The 20,586-nt window shown below is 45.2% G+C and overlaps 2 protein-coding genes across 4 annotated transcripts in view; both read right to left on the bottom strand.

The window, feature by feature from the left end:
* VWC2L (von Willebrand factor C domain containing 2 like) overlaps positions 1–10,563 on the bottom strand; it is a 101,823-nt gene extending 91,260 nt beyond the window's left edge. Inside the window, exons 1-2 of the mRNA XM_006127392.4 lie at positions 10,032–10,563; positions 7,392–7,858 (exon numbers count right to left, since the gene is read on the bottom strand). Coding sequence (XP_006127454.1) covers positions 7,392–7,781 — 390 coding nt within the window. The 5' untranslated portion in view covers positions 7,782–7,858; positions 10,032–10,563. The remainder of the gene's footprint in view (positions 1–7,391; positions 7,859–10,031) is intronic.
* Positions 10,564–11,341: 778 nt separating this feature from the next.
* The window catches only part of SPAG16 (sperm associated antigen 16), a 677,765-nt gene continuing 668,520 nt past the window's right edge, over positions 11,342–20,586 (bottom strand). For 2 of the 3 annotated variants that reach the window (XM_014575658.3, XM_025186825.2), the window contains one exon: positions 11,342–11,656. In XM_014575658.3, the coding sequence (XP_014431144.2) occupies positions 11,481–11,656 (176 nt within the window). In that variant the 3' untranslated portion in view covers positions 11,342–11,480. The remainder of the gene's footprint in view (positions 11,657–20,586) is intronic. The other variant, XM_075933953.1, reaches the window with a different exon arrangement.

Here is a 20,586-nt window from a genome sequence, read left to right as displayed (position 1 = left end):
GGGGGATGAGTCTGAGACCATGAGACTTACAGAAGGGGGGGGATGTGAGAGTGCATGTTGTTATGTGGGGGTGGCTGAGCACATAGGGGAGGAATGAGGAGATGAAGCTGGGGACAGGTATCAGAAGAAGATGGATAGTTAAGGACCAGGCAGATGAGTAGACGTGGTATAGTAGGGTATTGGTAAGAACATGTTCAGCAAAGCAGGTAGCTCTGAGAGTCAGTGGTGGGAATTCTGTCTTTTGGGACTAATGAAGAAAGCCAAAGAAGGCGATGTTGGGAGCCCGCCTAGGACAAGAGGGTTTGTTCCTGCAATAGTGAGGTCACTGTTTTAAGCTTGGCTCCTCCCAAAACCCATAGAATTGTAGAACACTAGAATGAGAAGGGACCTCGCGAGGTCATCAAGTCCAGTCCCCTGCCCCCACAGAAGGACCAAGTACCATCTAGATCATCCCTGATAGATGTCTGTCTACCCTGTTCCTAAGTATCTCCAGTGATGGAGATTCCATAACCTCCCTAGGCAATTTATTCCAGTGTTTAACCACCCTGACAGGAACTTTTTCCTAATGTCCAACCTAAACTGCCGGTACTGGTACTTGAAAACCGCTGTCATGTTCCCTCTCAGTCCTCTCTTTTCCATACTAAACAAGCCCAATTCCTTCAGTCTTCCCTCATAGCTCATGTTCTCTATACCTTTAATTATTATTGTTGCTCTTCTCTGGACCTTTTCCAATTTCTCAACATCTTTCTTCAAATGTGGTGCCCAGAACAGAGTAGAGTGGAAGAATGATTTCTTGTGTCTTACTCACAGCACTCCTGTAAATGCATCCCAGGATCATGTTTGCTTCTTTTGCGACAGCGTCACACTCTTGACTCATATTTACCTTGTGGTCCACTATGAGCCCTAGATCCCTTTCTGCAGTACTCCTTCCCAGACAAACAACGAGAAGTCCTGTGGCACCTTATAGACTAACAGATTTATTGGAGCATAAGCGTTCGTGGGGAAAGACCCACTTTGTCAGAATCATCCTAGACAGTCACTTCCCATCCTGTGTGTGTGAAACAGATTGTTCCTTCCTAAGTGGAACACTTTGCATGTGTCCTTATTAAACATCATCCTATTTACCTCAGGCCATTTCTCCAGTTCGTGAAACTGAAAACTCTCAGACCATGATCTGGTTCCTCCTCCTTTTTGCCCTGCACCCCAAAAGCCAGCTCAAAAGCCCGAAAACAGATACGTTTTGTGTCTACTAAGATTTTTTAAAGGTATTTCTAAACTCAGGATGGTAATGCCCCACTGATTTAGGAGCCTAAATCACATTTATTAAAGATATTTAGGTGTTTGGCAGCCTAAATCCCATTGATGGTCGATAGCAATGCACCCCCCCCCCCCCGCCACAGGGTATACCCGGGCGTGGGGTAGACACATTTTTTTTACACACCAGCTCACCATCCGATTTCTGTGCAGCCTCCAGCCTCCGGGTGGTGAGCGCTCCCCCACCTGGTTCCTGTGCAGCCTCCAGCCTCCGGGTGGGGGAGTGCTCACTGCCCGATTCCTCCGCAGCCATAGGAAGGGGCAGGGGGAGCACTCATCTGGCTCCATAGGAACCAGGTGGTGAGCACTCGCCCGCCTAGAGGCTGGAGGCTGGCGGCTGCGCAGGAACCAGGCGGTGAGTTGCTGGCTAATTTCCCTCCCACCCCCCGCATCATAAATATACCCCCGGCACAGCCTTGTATACCCCGCGGGTTATACTCGTGCGCGGGGTATGCAAGATTTTTTTAACTCAAAAAGCAAAAACTGCAGGGTATATTTGGGTGCAGGGTATATTTGGGTGCAGGGTATATTCGCTAAAAGGCGGTACCTAAATAAGTTTACATATCTGGGCCTAAATACCTACATCCAGATCCTGGCTACTGCCATCCTCTTCAGAGCACTCTCTGATGCACCTACTGCCTCTGTGACACTCCCTCATGATGAGATCCCTGGCCCTTGCCTCAACTTCCATAGAGATCCTGTCAGGTTCCCCTCAGGGCTGTGAGGTATCAGTGGTATCCATGCAAACTATGCCTTGTGAAATCCCCTATGCAAGCTAATAGCATGGCGGCTACCAATACCACGGGGAAACTCGTCTGTTAATGTTATAGGTGAGGCATCTGTGTGATGTTTAAGACAAGACAGCGTCACCGAGAGCAGCGCTTTGAAAAACATTTTTTTCTCATGACCCAGATGAAGAAAATCATTGCTGCCCCGACCCAGTATAATGTAACTAGGGTCTTGGCTCCAGGGTGAGGCTGAGGATGGGTGAAGGAGGGGGCTCCCGTTTTGGGGGCAGGAAGGGCTTACCTTGCGTGGCTCCCGGTCAGCAGCACAGTGGGAGGGGCTAAGGCAGCTTCCTGCCTCTCCTCAGCCTGTGCTGCACTCCCAGAAGCAGCCAGCAGCAGATTCCCAGCCAATGGGAGTGCAGAGCTCGCGCTCAGGGCAGGGGCAGTGCACAGAGCCTTGTGCGCTCTGCCCTCCCCCAACCTCAGAGCTGGGCCTGTTGCCGGCCGCTTCTGGGGCGCAGCGCAGTCTGTGGCGCCAGAACAGGCAGGGAGCTGCCTTAGCACCCCTACTAGTCACCTGATTCCCCTGCAGCACCGAAACACAGCACCCAACATTCCCCCACCCAGAACTGGGTGGTGACCTGCCACAGGCCCAGATAAAGGTAACACACAGGCCTGCCCTAGACAAAGCAATCTGGGTTTACCTCAAATTACACATTAGGAGCACACAAAACTATTGAGTGAAACCAGTAGGGGTTATCCTCTTTCTGAATTGGAGACACAGAAAATTAACATGGTCCTGCAATGGACACAGGATGCTGAGTCCCCATGGGTACCTTCCTGCCTGTGAAAAAGACAAACCTGTGGGAAATATAAGGGACACAATGATATTCTATCCTTCTATTCCCCTTTATTTGGCTCTGGTGAGGCCACACCTGGGCTACGTCTACACTACAAGCCTCTTTCAAAAGAGAGCATCTACCAGTGTTTCTCAACCTTTTTTTGCTCATGGCCCCCTTCTGAGCCTTGTTTACCTTTGTGGCCCCCTTCATAGCTGCTGTTAGTTGGAAAATAAGGTACATAATTTACCTAATGGTCCATTTATTCCATGTGACCCCCTAGAGGTAAGGTGTGACCCCTGGGGAGCCATATGGCCCACGGTTGAGAACCATTGATCTAGACTACAAGCAGATTTTTCGAAAAAGCGAGACACTTTTTCGAAAGAGAGTCTAGATGCTCTTTTGAAAAAGCACAGTTTGCATTCAATAGCACCTTTTTTCAAAAGAGTACTTTTGAAAAAAGGCATTATTCCTCGTAAAATGGGGTTTACCATGATCAAAAAAACTGCCGCGTTCTTTCGATTCACTTTAGAAAGAATGCCGCTGCAGTCTAGATGCAGGTGAAGTTTTTTTTTAAAAGGCTGCTTTTTTCGAAAAAACCTGTAGTCTAGACACGCTCGTGGAGTATTGTGTCCAGTTCTGGGCTCCCCACTATAGAAAAGATGTGGACGCATTGGAGAGAGTGCAGCAGAAGGCAACCAAAATGATTAGGGGGCTGGAGCACATGACCTCTGAGGAAAGGCTGAAGGATTTGGGTTTGTTTAGTCTGCAGAAGAGAAGAGTGAGGAGGGAGTTGATAGCAGCCTTCAACTCCCTGAAGGGAGGTTCCAAAGAGGATGAAGAGAGGCTGTTCTCAGTAGTGACAGATGGCAGAACAAGGAGCAATGGGCTCAAGTTACAGTGGGAGAGGTCTAGGTTGGACATTAGGAAAAAATATTTCCGGAGGAGGGTGCTGAGTGTAATTCTTGCTTCTTTTTCAATAAACTTGTTTTACTTTTACTCAGGAACGGAAGGGTACATTTACCCCAGTTGCGTTCATAAACGGTGATGCAGTAACTCAATAAAAGAGCAGTGAACTTAATATCATCTGTGACTGCAAAGCAATGTCTCCGAGGAGCTCCAGGGCTGGAGTTGGTTCATTGATTGTTTCCTGCTAGATGAGATTTGGTTCCAGAGAGCCTAGAGGGGTTTCCTGGTGCAAAAGATAGGCTGGTTTGGCAGAGAGCTGACCCCAAGTCTAATCACCAGCAAAACACTCTCTTGCTGAGCCAGCAGTGTGTTACAAGCACATAAGGGGCTTTATAAAGTATACAAACTACTTTTTAGGTTCAATTTGCAGCTGAAGTTCAGCTTCGACTTCCTCTAAGACATACAAATATCAACACTTGGACTAGCACAAATTAGGTGGCTGGTTGCCCGCATGCTGATATTTGTGCATACCGTTTTTTATCGGTGCACAAAAATTACGGACGCTACTTGTGCCCACAACATGGAAGTCAGATTTTGGAAAACACGCATCTTAGTAACAAAAGAATTCCCACCAGGTACCACCGTTTTACTCCAAAAACTAGTCAAACACATTTGTATTTACTCCAAAAACTAGTCAAACACATTTGTACTCACTAAGGGTATGTCTATACTAGCCCCCTAGTTCGAACTAGGGAGGCTAATGAGGGTGACCAAAATTGCAAATGAAGTGCGGGATTTACAAATTGACTAGCCCGGAATAACTGCCCGCGTCTACATGTGGCAGTGAAATGGGAGTTCGAAGTAAAGCCCTAACTCGAATTAACTGCTATTCCTCATGGAATGAGGTTTAACAGCTAATTCGAATTAAGGGCTTTCCTTCGAACTCCCGTTTCACTGCCATGTGTAATTATTCCAGGCTAGTCAAGTGCCAAAATGGCGACCACCCGGGAACATGCTAACGAAGCACGGGATATGTAAATCCCGCTCTTCATTTGCAATTTTGGTCACCCTCACTAGCCTCCCTAGTTCTAACTAGGGGGCTAGTGTAGACATACCCTAAGAGCAACAGATGAAGAGAAAGATGGATTTTCTATGCCAAGCCAACAAGCTACAGTGAGCTAAAAATAAGTTAGGAAAATCACCCCAGAACTGAAGCCACTGAAGTACTGACCCAATTACACTGTCTTCTTCAACTTGCTCCAAACTTTCCAGACAAAAATGTCGATCTTGACCGAAGATCATACATGTGAAATTTCAGAGATTGGCTCAGTTCTGGTGAAATTAATTAACACAGTGTGTGTGTGTGTGTGTGTGTGTGTGTGTGTGTGTGTGTGTGTGTGTGTCAACCTTAACTATATATTGACCAGCATAAAATCAGATGGTGGAACCTAGATCTTGATACATATAAACAGTAATCAAGCCGTTATTCTGACAGGTGAAAGGCTTAAACTATACGAGTCCATTTCAGCGACAAGCACTCTGTTTCTAAGAAGCATACGGAAGTATCTCATCTCTGGTATAGCTTGACGTCCTCGTAGGTGGAAATGCACTGAGAAGACCTGCAGACCATCAAAATGTCACAAGAGGCAAGAGAACGAGAATGGAGTCTTCAAAATTTCTACTACAGAGATAATGGAGGAAATCGTGGCTCCATAAATATCAATGGGAAAACTGCATTTGACTTCAGTGCAATCAGGATGTCACTCAATAAGACTGGCAAATTCCTTATAATGAAATTTACAAGATCCCAGTTGTTGGCCCAGGTATTATCTTTCAGCTCCATGAGTTTTTCTGTGTGTCTGGAATGGTGCTACACTTAAAACAGAATTTAACTCCATAGAAATGCCTTGAGAATAACAGGACTTTGCTATTTTGGTATAGTTGGAATTTCATCATAACCAAACCTCCTGCAAATGCCACTCTATCCCCACAGTATATTCCTTCTCACTTTTTCAGGAGCGGAGTTGACTGAGGAAATGTTTCAGCTCAGTGCCTGAAATTGTGATGTTTCTGTGCCCCTGAAAATGTATCTTTTTGTGAATTTGCTATTTGCAGAAAAAAATTCACTGTTCTCTACACAGGAGCCCAGCTATGAGCAAGAGAAGTTTTGATTGTGATCTAAATTGAATTAGGAGTATCTCCTGAAGTCCTGCATGGAGACTTATTTGATCGGGGGCATTCCACAATCTGATCTGTGTTTTCCTCATCATTAAGGTGGTTATTATGATCTCGGATTGTGATCTACTGAGCAGTCCCCAGCTAAAAGTTTGGCATTAGCTTGAGGTGGGGGTTAGGTTTCCTCACAATAATCAGGGAATCGACTCCATCTTATTTTAACAGAGGCTTTGTGGCTCCATGTCAATGCATAGCCTTGAAAACATACTCCTAGTATTATCAGTGGCAAAGTACTAATTCATTGTTTCTCTGACAACTTTTTTTCTTGCACAGGGTTTGTGACATAAAAGTTCCATGTTGCATCCCTTATGCTGTAGGACCTCTTCCGAAAAGGGTCTTGCATGATTTTATCATGTGTACTCGATTTTGACCCAGGAATAACACGAGGTCACTAATTTTTAAGGAGTCATGCAAAGATAGTAATGTTATATTTTCAAAGGTCGGAGGCTGATGCCTGTCATAATAAGTTGAATTAATTTTTTTCCTAGGCTATCAACAGCACAATATATTATTACTGGTCACACAATCAGCAGCCTCAAGTTGTATTCTTTGGCAAAGCAAAGGACACACTATTTGTTAGTCTATTAAGGATATGTGTCTAATGCACCTTAGGAAAGAACTAGGCTCTTTCTAGGACATTCTGATTCATGCGTGGATGGGAAATCCCTCGTGAAAGAAAAACTAAACTATATACTATTACTGTAGGATACAACTGAAAGAGAAGCTACTGTCTGGAAATAAAGTCTAGCTTGTGTTACTGAACTGCTGGAAAATACAAAAACTGATATGAAAGTGTATTCACTGCCAGAGAAGAAAAAAACCTGGCAAGTAGAGGCGTAAGGTTTATCCCATGAAGAGTTAAAAGTTGTGCTTCAAAGCAAGTCTTTACTACTGAGCTATGAGGGCACATGTTCTCAGAAATAAAAACGTATGTGTTGGGTATAGATGCTACTGCAACAGAGGTATGGCATTTTCCTTAGCTTAACGGAAAATCCGTCTTCTAATTTCTTAAAATCACAAGCACACGGTAAAGATTTTTTGAAAACATTCCTTTCAAAATGACTCCTGAATACTTTACCCATGGGAACTGGACAGTTCCAATCAGTATAGTTCTCATTACTTTAAAATCACCTGCATGGAAATTTAACTACCTGCAAGCTGGATGATCACTATTTAATCAAACACAGCAAGCCTTGAGGCTAACAACTGTTACATGTTTTGATGTACTTGTGAATATTCATTCTCTGAGCACCACACCAGCATTTTTTGCTGTATAAACAGGCCAATACCAAGTGACTTTGAAAGTCCCCCCACCAAAGTTCATCTAGCATGCGAGTAGTGAATAAATACTAAGGATCACTCATACCTTAAACTCCTCCAAGATTTTGTAATTTTTCCCATGATATTCACAAAAATTTTTCACTTCTTTGCACTCCGGGCAACATCCATTGTGTTCCACTTTAGTACACTTTGGGTGGATTTTAGGACATTCGGGTTGATCACAAACAGGCCCATCCTCAGTACAGACACAAGGGCAGTTGGAATGCCCTGGGAAAAAACGTTCTCCCAGTTTGTATACAAAGCCACTGTCATCCACACAGCCTTTCCCTCGATAGTCGTCAAAGATCAGATTGTCATTACTGGAGGTCTGGTCGCCTTCATCGGCAGGGTAGTCTTCATGATTGATGGCAGCTGGGGTGACCAACCCAGGTATTAGTAACAGAAGTAGGCATGCTTCTTGGATATGACAAGCCATCCCCCTCCTCAACTTCCATATACGGTCCTAATCTCAGATAGAAACAGCTGCTTCCATAGGGGTACCAGAGGAGTGGTCTGAAAACAAATAGTTAAAATAAGAATAACTTGAAATAGTCACAAAAGCAGACATAGGAAGACCACACTTTCAACCCACACCAGTGGTTTCAAAACATGCAGATGTTAAAAACTGTTTAATCTGAAAGCAGTTTTTTCTCCTCAGTTATTCCTAAGAAAAACAACACATGCTACATAGGGCCAATAAAGTGTGCATTTGTATAGATGTAGAGAGAGACAAATGTACACATACAGTTCATGCATACAAGGGCCTATAGAAAATCTCCAATCAAATGCTGGTTTATCATGATGCCTAATGTTTGCTTTTTCCTATTTGGAAAATATTGGTCATTGGAAACACAAAGAAATGAAATAATTGCCTGAAATTGAAATAGTAAGTAGGCAGTTCACTGGCACAGAACTTGGGATCAAAACAGTTCCTTTCTTTTTTGGTGTAACCACTACCTACTCTTTTCTACAATGCATGGCTCAGTTTCTTAAAATCAAGAGGATAAAAAGGCCAGAGAAGCTTTATCAGACAAAATCACAGAAGGTAAAACAAGAATTATATGGGCTTTAGTCTGATCTGAGCTTCCCATATGAAAAACAAAACAAAACAAAACCCTGTATCTTATATAGGCTTAGAGAGTTAGAATTCCTCAGTGTTTTAAATATGGTATTTTTACAGAGCAAGGTAAAGAGGCTGGGCTGGTAACATCTGTCAAGCCTGTAGGTTTCTTCTCCTTCTTCTGTAGTGTAATTGTCCTTATTTGGCATTTCTAGACACTGACATTTTTCAGGGCAGCAGTTTTCAGACTTATATTAATGTCCAGCGAGGAGTTCATAGATCAGTATTTTAAAATGTCTGGCATGTACACGGCATTACCATAATAGATTTGTCTCATTAGGTTAGTGACAGTCTCCATGCTAAAACTTAGTATGCCAGCACAGCTACATAGAACAGCCAGCGGATTTGGCAATGGAGAATAATATTTAAATGGGCAAGGTAATGATTGACAGATTGGAAAAGGAAGGAAAGCCCATCCCTATCCCAGGAAAGAGCACTCCACATATGATTTGCTGTTACTTTATTGTCTGTGTTGTGTGTCACACCACTGTCATCAAGGTGTGCATTTTCAATCCTTTTCTAAATGCCATTTGGACTTCAGTGTAATGCCAGCAGAAAAAGGGTCTCTTGCTGGTTTTCTGATAATGGGGCAAGGAACGGTCATCCTAGAGTGAAAAGTATTTGCAGGAAACTTTTTAGTAACTGGAATATTAGTTTTATGTTTATTACTAGTCAGGTATGGATTGCCTGCTAATAGCATACACAGGACTACTTGAATAAATAAAATTATGAGCATTTGAACACAGACACAACCAACCCCTCCCCCATCAATACACACATACTTATAGAGATCTGTTTCCTCTTCCTCCTCCCCAAAGAGACATTTCCTGTCGACTCAGATTATATTAAAAATCTGTCAAAAAGAATGAATCAGGAGGAAGCTATAATCTCACAAGATAAGCTAACGGATCCTGCTAAGCAAGACAGTTTTCCCAAAACTGCTACAGAGGGAGACACCGGATATTACACACGCTTTGTCAAAATCAAAAGATATCCTCTTAATTGAAGTGCTAGCTATGTTTTTATCACAAGGGTAAGGCACTGAAATACTGCCAGCCACAGCTGTTGTAGCATGCTGTGTTGTTGTTTTTTCTAAGTGGGATGCACCCAGCTACGTCTGCATTAGAGATTTGGAGAGTAAAGAGTTTTGCTCACCTACCAAGCCACAGGTAGGCATCAATTTTCTATGGTCAGGCAAGTGAAGATTTACGAAAAAAAAAAGAGCAACTGGGAAACAGATATTTGAGGTAATGTGCAATGAGCCAAGCAGCCCAATGAAGCTACCCCAAGTTTGATGGCCAGGCACTCAGTAGCAAAGCATTATAAATCAGTGCTGGTGTGGGCTAATCTTAGCTACCACACACCAATTCCAAAGACCCAGTCTAACGAATGGGAAGGAAACTGACCCGACTGCAGCTTCGTTCTCGGGAAGCGGGTCCCCAAGTAAACAAACCCGGCTCAGCTACGGATTAGTGAGCAGCTCAACTTTCCCATCCTTGCTCATGCCCAGCGATGGGTCCGACCCTGCGAGCAAGCCAGGTCTCCCCCCGAGTCATTGCTACTCACCTCGCAGGCTGGGGAAAAGCTGCCGGGGGTCACAGGCCAGCCTGGATGGAACGGCTGGGCGATCTGTTAGCACTAGCAGCACATCACTCGTCCAGCGCCGGCTCCCGGAGCATCCCTGCCCATGTCCCAGCCCGGAGCAGCCGCCGCCACCGGAGAAAGCAGCTTCGCCCAGCGTTCAGGCTTCACAGAGCCGCTCCGGAGGCGAGAGTGGCTCGCAGCCCCCTGGTCTTCAGCCGCAGCAGCAGCAGCAGCAGCGCACGCATCGCCTCCAGCTGCCTTTCCGCGGGTCTGGGCGTCTGAGAGCCTCCCCACACCCCCCGCCGCAGGAGGACGGGCTGGCTGCGCGGCAGCTACCGGCGGCTGGGAGCCAGCCCCGGATGGCATGCAGGCGGCAGCATCCCCTGGCGCCGCGTCCGCCCCCTCTCCGGGCCAAGGGAGGGGACTTGGCCGGCTCAGGCACGGGAGCAACTTGCCCAGGGCTTCAGCCCCACGGAGCGCAGCGGCTCTGCGGCGGGGCACATACTGCTAGCCCGGCTACCTTCAGTACCGCGGACAGCGCCCCTGTCCGATCCCTTCAGCACCGCAGACAGCGCTCCGCAGAGCCCAGCCCGGACTCCCTTCAGCACCGCGGACAGCGCCCCGCAGTGCCCAGCCCGGGTTCCCTTCAGCACCGCGGACAGCGCCGGGCAGATCCTAGCCCAGCTTCCTCCAGCACCGCGGACAGCCCCCCTCGCGGTCCTTCTGCACCGTGGACAGCGCCGCGCAGTGCCCAGTCGGGGATCCCTTCAGTACCGCGGACAGCGCCCCGCACGGGCTGGGCTCCCCGGCCGCTAGGAGCCCTTCCAGGGTGGGGGCATCGCCGAGCGCCAGAGCGGGCAAACCCACCCCGCCCCCGTCCCCGCCCTCCCCCAGAGCCAGACGGGCCGGCTCCGAGCCGGGGAGAGCCGCCCCGGGCAGCCCACGGCGGGGCTGAGTCCCAGGCAGCGCCGGTGCTAAGGCTGAAGCGCCCTGGCGCGCCTGCAGGAGGAGGCAGAGATCAGGCGCCTGTCGCCAGCTCTTGTGCGCTCCTGCCCAGCCAGAGACTGGGGGGAGGGGGTTGGGAATGCCCCACGTCGCTGCGTTAGTCAAACTTCAAGGCAGCTCCCAGGCGAGGCTGGGGGTGGGGAAGCCGGGAGCTGGCTGTGCCACGGAACAAACCAGGCTCTTTGCAATTCGTCTGGGCTGGCATTAGGCGTCCTTGGGAAGCTACTGCTCCCGCAGCCCCCACAGGAGGGTCCCGGGGCCCTGAAAGACACACACAGAACAACATACACAGACACGCTGGGTTTTATTGGGCCCAGCTACAAACGCGCTCCCCGCGCACGCAGCAGTGAAGGCGCTGAGCCAGCTGATTGCTGCTGGTTCCCTGCAGCCTGGCTCCTCCTCTTCCATCCAGCCACCTCCAGGGGCTCAGCACCACAGCCGGACGGTCCCATCCGAGCCCCCCGACAGCAAGTGCTCTGCCCTGTGATCAAAGACCACGCTCTGCACCTCGCCCTCATGGCCTGCCAGGCTGGAAAGCTGCCCCGAGCTGACGTTCAAGGTCTTCACCGTGCCATCGTTACTCGCAAGGGCTACAAGGTGACCTGCAATTCAGAGCAAAGGAATCAAAGCTCCAGAGGGCCAGGTCTGCAGGAGCCAGTCCTATGCCATGGACTCTTTCATACAATGCACCAAAGGTAGCATACCCTATGCTAGATCTCAGATCCTCGAACTCCATTATCGGAAAGTAGCACCAGTCAATAACAACAGACTCCATTTTAGAGTGATAAAGTGAAGCTAAGGATTTGGCCTGGCTGGTCATTGGAAAGTCAGGTACTTTGTTTTTAGTTTAAGAACAGGAAAACAACCATATTGGGTCAAACAAAAGGCCCATCTAGCCCAGTATCCTGGCCAACACTAGGTGCCCCAAAAGAAATGAACTGAACCAAGGAATCATCAAGTGATCCATCCCTGTCACCCATTCTCAGCTCTGACAAGAGGCTAGGGACACCATCCCTACCCATCCTGGCTAGTAGCCATGGATGGACCTAACGTCCATGAATTTATCTAGCTCTTTTTTGAACCCTGTTACAGTCTTGGACTTCACAACATCCTCTGGTAAGGAGTTCCACAGGTTGTGAGTTGCATGAAGGAGTACTTCCTTTTGTTGGTTTTAAACCTATTAATATCACTTGGTGATCCCTGGTTCTTCTGTTATGGAAAGGAGTGACTAACTCTTCCTTATTCGCTTTTTTTCTACACCAGTCATGATTTTATAGACCTCTATCATATACCCCCTTGGTTGTCTCTTTTCCAAGCTGAAAAGCCCCAGTCTTGTTAACCTCTCTCCGTATGGTAGCTGCTCCATACCACTAATCATTTTTGCCCTTTTCTGAACTTTTTCCAATGCCAATATCTCTTTTTTTAGATGAAGCAACCACATCTGTATGCACTGTTCAAGATGTGGGAGCACCATGGATTTATACAGAGGAATAAGATATTCTTGGTCTTATTCTCTATCCCTTTCTTAATGATCCCTAACATTCTCTTTACTATTTCTACTGCCACTGCACACTGGGTGGATGTTTTCAGAGAACTATCCACAATGACTGGCAACTCTTTTGCTTGAGTGGCCTTCATCATTTTATACATGCAGTTGGGATTTTGACATAATATAGGGCCCAATTCTGATTCACATAGAAGCACCTTCATTGAAGGTACCTTTGCTGAAATCAGTCAGCACATCTGGATTAAGATGCCTTTGGTCTAAATGAACCTGAACCAGAACCAGGCCCACCAACATTTAATATTGATATTCTCAACATAATATATGAAGGTGCCTAGATGAGTTTAGACACCTCACATCCACTGAACATTAACAGGAGTTGGGCACATAACACCGATAGGTTCCAGTGAAAACTCCCAGCCTAATTAAACAGTTAATACAGATGTGGATACAGCAGTTAAAAGGGGGAGAAAAGATTTTAAAGAGTCCAAAGTTTCCTTATGTTTCTTTACAAATCAGGCTACCTCTATATTTTATCAGTTGGGACAAGTCCAGGATGTATTTATAAATTTCTTATTTTGCAGTTTAAACAAAAAGCATCAGTAAAACCTAGCAATGCAGGCTGAACCTCCCTAATCCAGCACTCTCTGGTCTGCTAATATCTGTGGTCCAGCATGATTTTAATTAGCCAGATGTTCACTTATTATGGGTGTGGCCTAGATGTTCACTTATCATGGGTGTGGCCTAGTTTCCCACGGTCCCATAAAGTTTCTTTGCAGCTACCAGTCCTGGGTCTCAGTGTTCTGTGCTGTTCTTTAGTTTTAATATACCTCTAAATGTCTTCTAGGAGTCCACTGAGCAGTGGAAGAATTGGTAATGATTCTGGACAATATTGACCTCCTATGGCTCAGCAAATTCTCTGGTTCAGCAGCAGTCAGGTCCCAAGGGTGCTGGATTAGAGAGGTTCAACCTGTACATTTGACTCCCCCTTCATTTTCTCAGATGAGGGAATCTCTCTGCTTCAAAATTATAATCAGGATCTTGACATATGTGCATAGACACACAGCAATAACTATATCCAACAAGAGATCAATACATTCTTTCCAAGGCACAGATGGGCTGCTCAACAAAGCCATCATTGTATTTCAAGTCATGATTCTGGTCAAACACTGTTAGCTATTAGACACAGGTTCAATATTCCCTCAATGATTAAAGCCCTTTTTATGTATCAAACAGTACTTTTTCCCCCCTCTCAAAGCAAAGACAAATCACCCACAGAAGTTGAATTAGTGCTGACAAAGTCAATGTGGTATTGAAGCAATCGTTGGGTGAGCAAGAGTAGTTTAAACAGGGCCACATGTTGGCAACCTTACTCTATGAATAGCTTGATCAGGACTTATGACCACATGCAAGTGTGTGGGGAAGAATCTGGCCCCCCAAAATGTGATTTTAAGGACACTGAAGCTACAAGGCAGAATCTGATGTAACTTTTATCCTGGAAATAGATTATCTGCCCCTTCAGACAATAATGTCTCCTGTTCGCAAAATTGTTTTGGCAATATCATCTTAAAAATGCATGGAGACCATCTCATTACTGGTTATGCCGGGAGTGGTCATGGCTATTTGTACAGTAGGTGGAAGTATGAAAGTAGAGCTAACCATGATAAATATGCCCCATTTGCAAACCTTTATAACTACTGGGCTTCTTCACCTAAAACAAAGCCTGACACAGCAAAGATCAGTAGGATAGATTAGAGTGTCCAAAGCACCAGATGCAAATATTTATTATAAACTCTCTCTTAGCAAGTCTTTGCTGACAGAAGCACTACATATGGATTTTACTTGCAACCAGACTCTATAGGCAGTTGCTGGGAGGTTTCCCCTAAAAGGCAAACAAATGACTTTTAGCTCAGAGTCTGAATCCTGAAATAGCTGGGTAGGGGGTTACCATCACATTTCAGCTTTTAAAATGGGAACAAAGGCTTAGATTCAAAAGAGATGATTTGGACAGTCCTACTTTACTTTAAGAAAACTAAATCAATTCAAATACATATTTGAAACAATACATTTAAGTGTTTAGTTAACATTTTTGCTGACCACGAGGGGAGTAGAACAGGCCTTAATGAAATGGTGCATCTTTATTGCCTTTGCCTGTTAAATCACGTCTGAAAGACACAGGTACAGACTGAATCTTTCTAGTCCTGTACCCTCGGAACCTGACTAGATCTGAACAAAAGAATTTTCTGGACCATGGGAGGTCTAGCAGCATTACCAGCACTTCTACTGCTTATGGGGCTGTTAGAGGACATTTAGGAGTAAATTAGAGCTAAATAACAGCACAGAACAGAGAGTTGGATTGGTGGCTGTAAACAAACTTTATGGGACCGCGGGAAACTTGGCCATACTCATGAAAAGTGGACATTCGGCTAACTCAAATCATGCCAGACCAGAGATGTTTCCAGACCAGGGAGTTCTGAACTAGAGAGGTTCAAACTATTTACACTATTTGGTTGGTTCACATGAATATCTGAAAATGGTAGTAAAATTAAGTGACAACTAGCTAGATGATGCAGTAGTGATCATAGAAGACATCTGAATGTATCCATGCCATCTTCTAGAGAAGATATTTGGGGGAGGATATATGTGTTGGTAGAGAATAGTTCTTTTCACACATTTTCAATGCTGGCCAATATATGGTGCATTGCTGTTGCAGACCATGAATAAAACAATGTATTTGCTCTGCAGTAGAAGGGTGTATGAGTAACGGCACATCTACACAGCAGAGCTAAACTTGAAATAAGCTACACAACTTGAGCTACACTAACTTCATGGCTTAAGTCGGAATAGCTTATTTTGGTGCTATCTACACAGCAGGAAGTTTGAGATAAAGAACTCTTCCTCCAACTTCCCTTACTCCTTATACAATGAGGATTACAGGAGCTGGAGTAAGCAGTCCTCCAGCTCAACATGATTTCGATATTATGTCGAAATAACTGCCTGGGTGCAGATGCGGACTGTTATTTCAGAATAATGTCAGTTGCTCCAAAATAACACTTCTGTGTAGACGTAGCCTAAAAGTGTGAGTAAGACAACGAATAGGGAAGGGCACATAATGGGCCTGTCTTTTTTCCATTACCCTTTATGTCAACACTGATCTATAAAATAAATTGACTCCCTCCTTCCTGCCAAAAAGAGATTATTTTTCTTGTTTCAAAGAGAGAACAAATTGTATTTTATTGCTGATCAAAATGTTCTCCAATCAGAAAACCACACAAAGCCTATTTCATAATTATCTTGTAAAATTCTACTTAAAATTGGTGGTTTTATGAAGCACACTTCTCTGTACATTAGCAAAGGCACTTTGATGCAGCACTCATAAGAAGAGAAAAAAATAGGGCATAAAACATAGTTCTAATAAGTCTCTAAGCCAGATCCTCGGCTAGGGTAAATTTCCTCAGTGCTAGTGAGGTCTCTAGAACAATGTGGATTCCCATCAGCTGAACATCTGCTCCTCTGTGTGGAAACCACAAAGCAAGAAGTTTGAAATCGACAGATAAGACCCAACATAGTTTAAATCATTTGCAAGGCCTTTGGTGGAGTCACACTGCTACTGGCTCACTTACAGCAATAGGTACACTACTGGCTGTCCCAGGATTGGTCCTGAACCCCCAACCTCCTTCTCAGTCTGTTAGATGGGTGGAATGACTCAGTAGGTCTTCCTGGGGCCCATCACAGAACCAGCTAAGCATGGAGGCAACTAATTTCTAATGTAGACACGACAACTCACCCGAGATGACGTATGAGTCTCTTAGGCCATGTCTGCACAATAGAAGGGATGGATGCTGCCACAGTCAATCTTCTAGGGTTCAAATGAGTGGATCTAGTGAAGACACACTAATTTGAACTATAAGGGAGCTCCCATCAGTGCCGGTAGTCCTGCTCTTCACAAGGAGTAACGGAAGTCGACAGGGGTGTGCGCTCTCGTTGGCCTCCTGTTGCATGGAGAGTGCCAAAACACAATTTAAGATACTTGGACTCCAGCTACATAATTAACGTAGCTGGAGTTGCATATCTTAAGTTGACCTTCCCTGTTAGTGTAGACCAGGCCTTAGAGATGTATAAACCACGAGGTGATTTGCACCACAAATAACTCTGGAATAGGATGTGTAAACAAAAGCTCTTCCTACTCACCAGATGTGATAGGTCTGCCCATTCAAGAACCATTTCTGCTGACATTAACAAAAACAATACAACTAGACCGTTTTACTCCAGTTAGCTCTGTGGAGCCAACCCAACTGTTAAGCCAACACAGTTAAGAGTATGAGCTGGATTCTATTTCTGCTTATGCCTCATCAACAGAACTGTTAATAAGTTCTAGGCTGTTACACTTGTGCAAGCCCCCGTTGCTGGTAATGGACCATAGAGGTTTAATAATTTGTTCTCCTGGAGCCTTATGATGTATAAGAAGGAAAGGGGCCAGCTTGATTTTGAGATCTCGGCGTCAGTAAGTAGGGCCACCAAAGAGGACCCGAAAGCAGCTGAGCTCATTGGATTAGGAGTCACAGAGGCAACAAGCATGGAAATGCAGGCTGCCATTTTTACAGTCATTGCTCAAAGTTGGACTATGTGCAGTCATTTTTGCCTTCATCAGCAGTAATACTCATGAACAGGTGCAGGGTATGGGATTGGCAGCAAGACAGCCAATGGCAGGAGTGCCCTGGCATTTGCTAGAAGTAACATGGCTCCAAAAGGGACATTGCAAAATACGTGGAGATCTATTGAGTCTTAATGGGCATAACCACTAGGCAGGTTTTTGTGGCCCAGTGGTAAAAATGCCTGAGCTCCGTTTACTCTAGCACTCACTCTACCATTACTGCTCATGCAGCAACACTCTTCCTGCTTGCGAGCAGGAAATGTGTAATTCTTCTGCTTTAACCAACTGGTGTTAGCACCGAGGTAAATCACCGTGCAAACAGCTGCTGAAAATGAGGTGTGTTTTCAAGACCATGTCACTTATCCTTGCTTCTTGTTTTACAGTGGAAAAAAATGCCAAAAGCCATCATAGGTCATAACGGTGGGATATTTTCATAAGATTCCCTATTACATAGGTCTTTGGTATCTGTCATATCCATTCCTTATGCCTCTACTAGCCAGCAGCATGGAGTTTTAATTCTCTTGTATGGGCCACATAAAGGCTAGAGGCAGGCATATAACATGTGGGAAGGGATGACATTATGGTCACGTTTCCTCTGATTTTTCTCTGATGCTGTGTCTACACAGCAGCATTATTTCGGAATAACTGGCGTTATGTTTTGGAGTGCGTCTACACCGCAAGCCATGATTTCAAAATAATGTTGATGGGGGGTGGATAGAGGAGTAAGGGAAGTTAAAGGAAGAGTCTTCCTTTGACTTTCTGCTGTGTAGAGAGCACCAAAAGCCGAATTAAACTATTTCGACTTCAGCTATGTGATTGATGTAGCTGAAATTGCATAGCTCAATTCAACTTTAGCCCTTCTGTGTAGAAATACCCTGAGGCTACGTCTAGACTGGCATGATTTTCCGGAAATGCTTTTAATGGAAAAGTTTCCCGTTAAAAGCATTCTCGGAACAGAGCATCTAGATTGGCACAGATGCTTTTCTGCAAAAGCACTTTTTGTGGAAAAGCACTTTTTGTGGAAAAGCGTGCCACTCTAGACGTGCTTTTCTGCAAAAAAGCCCCGATTGCCATTTTCACGATCGGGGCTTTTTTGCAGAACACAAGTCTTAGATGTCTACACTGGCCCTTTTGTGCAAAAGGACTTTTTCCCGAACGGGAGCAGCATAGTATTTCTGCAAGAACACTGACAATCTTACATGAGATCGTCAGTGCTTTTGCGGAAATTCAAGTGGCCAGTGTAGACAGCTGGCAAGTTTTTCTGGAAAAGTGGCAGATTTTCCAGAAAAACTGGCCAGTCTAGACACAGCCTGAGTGATTAGGGCCTTTGGATCCTTTTTCTCCAAATGCTGAATAAGGGATTAGAGCATATGGCTTCCACATCTGAGTTAGCTATTTGCTGTTTCCAAATTCCAGTGTCATACTAGCAAAGGGCTATTCTTGGACTCCAGTTTGAAACTCCTGCATGGCAGCTCATCACACTGCCTTTTACAGGTTAGCTAAGCTCTTTATTTTAGACACTGATTAATTACAAGCATAACACTGATGTTTTGGTCAGAAATATACTTGAAAAACGAGAAAATCCTGAAGATCTTTGCAGTTCTCCCCTGGCCCTCTTATCAACATTGCTCTTTTAGGAAGACTGCACCTAGGTGTTCTTGCTTGAGGCCAGAAGTGCGATCTTAGTACATCAAAAGATGTTCCAACTTTTTTATTTTGTGGGTCAAAGCCCCTTGTGGTGTAAATCAGTATAGCTGTATAGCCATTGATGGAGTTATGCTGATTTCCACTAGCTAGAAATCTGGCCTTATTACTTTAGGAATATGTGTAAGATTCTGGAACTAGACATATTTTCTAGATGAGTGGCTCTCAAAGTGTGGTCCACGGACCACTAGTGGTCTGTGACCATCTTGCAAGTGGGCTGTGGGCTCAGGGCTTACCCCCAGCCCCTGCAGCAGGGAGCCTGTGCTAGCACACCAGCTCCATGAGGTTGGAGCACCAGTACCAGCTTCCCGCTGCAGGGGGAAAGGGGAGATGGCGGCGGTGAGCCTCGCAGGTCGGATCCAGCTTCCGGGGGGCAGAAAGCTGCTCTGTGAGCTCCCCCACCCCTTCCCTCTGGTTGGAAGTATGGCAGTGCAGGAAAGCACTCACTGGAGGCTTTCCTTGCTGTTCCCATTGGCTGGAATCACAGCCAATGGGAGCAGCAGGCAGTGGTGCCTGGGAGTAGTGGGAGGCACAGAGCCAGGTAAGCACCTCCCATCCCCCTCATTCCCAGACCCCACACTCCTATCCTGCTCCTACACCCAACCTCCCAGCTAGAGCCCCCCAAGCTACAGCCCATACTTACACACTCCCTCCGACCCATACCCCGCACCCTCTCCTGCACCAATTCTGCCCTCATGAGTGGTTGGCTGGTAGTCCACAGGATGGTCTGCATTGAGTGGGGTGGGCCATGGGCCACAAAGTTTCAGAACCACTGACCTAGGCTACGTCTAAACTACATTCCTCTTCTGAAAGAGAAATGTAAATGAGCCCAATTGAAAATGCAAATGAAGGACAGATTTACAAATCTAGTGCTTCATTTGCATAATTGCATGAGCGCTTTTTTGAAAAAGGGGTTTTCGAAAAAGAAACCACAGTCTAGACAGGGTTCTTTCAAAAAAGCACCACTTTTTCGAAAGAACCAGTACACCTCATTTTTTCAGGAGTATGGGTTCTTTTGAAAAAGGGTGGTTTTTTTAAAAAAAAAAAAAAATAACCCCATCTAAACTGCAGTTTCTTTTTCGAAAAAACGTTTTTTTGAAAAAGTGCTCTCACGCGATTATGCAAATGAAGCACAAGATTTGTAAATCAGTGCTTCATTTACATTTTCGATCGGGCTCACTTACATTCCTCTTTTGGAAGAGGAATGTAGTTTAGACGTTCCCCTAGACATACGATTCTAAGGGACCACATTCTGATCTGTCTCATACGGATGAAAATGCAAACTAACAGTAGAGAAGTTTATGCACTGTGATAAAACCAATATGAGTCCAAAGTTATGGCCATGACATGTTTTAACTAAATTTGATTTTAAGTTCCACGGAAGCAGAGATCTGTATCTTTTCCCTTGAGTATAAACACCTCCAGTGCAAAGTAAACAACAACAACTAATCCATTTGCTGTAGATATAATATTAAGCCCATCTCATGATACAAATTGTTGGTTACATCTAAAATAGTGCTGGTACACTGAAGCAATTTAATTTAATCTGTTACTGTATGACATTTCTATAGCACACACAACTAGACACGATTAATTTGCTGGGTTGATAAAGCCAAATTACTTAGAGTAGAGGGAACAAGACCTGTACTTGTCAAAGGACAAAAACATTG

The sequence above is a fragment of the Pelodiscus sinensis genome, chromosome 7 (assembly GCF_049634645.1).
Source record: "Pelodiscus sinensis isolate JC-2024 chromosome 7, ASM4963464v1, whole genome shotgun sequence".
Taxonomy (NCBI): Eukaryota; Metazoa; Chordata; order Testudines; family Trionychidae; genus Pelodiscus; species Pelodiscus sinensis.
This window is presented reverse-complemented; position numbering and strand designations above follow the sequence as displayed.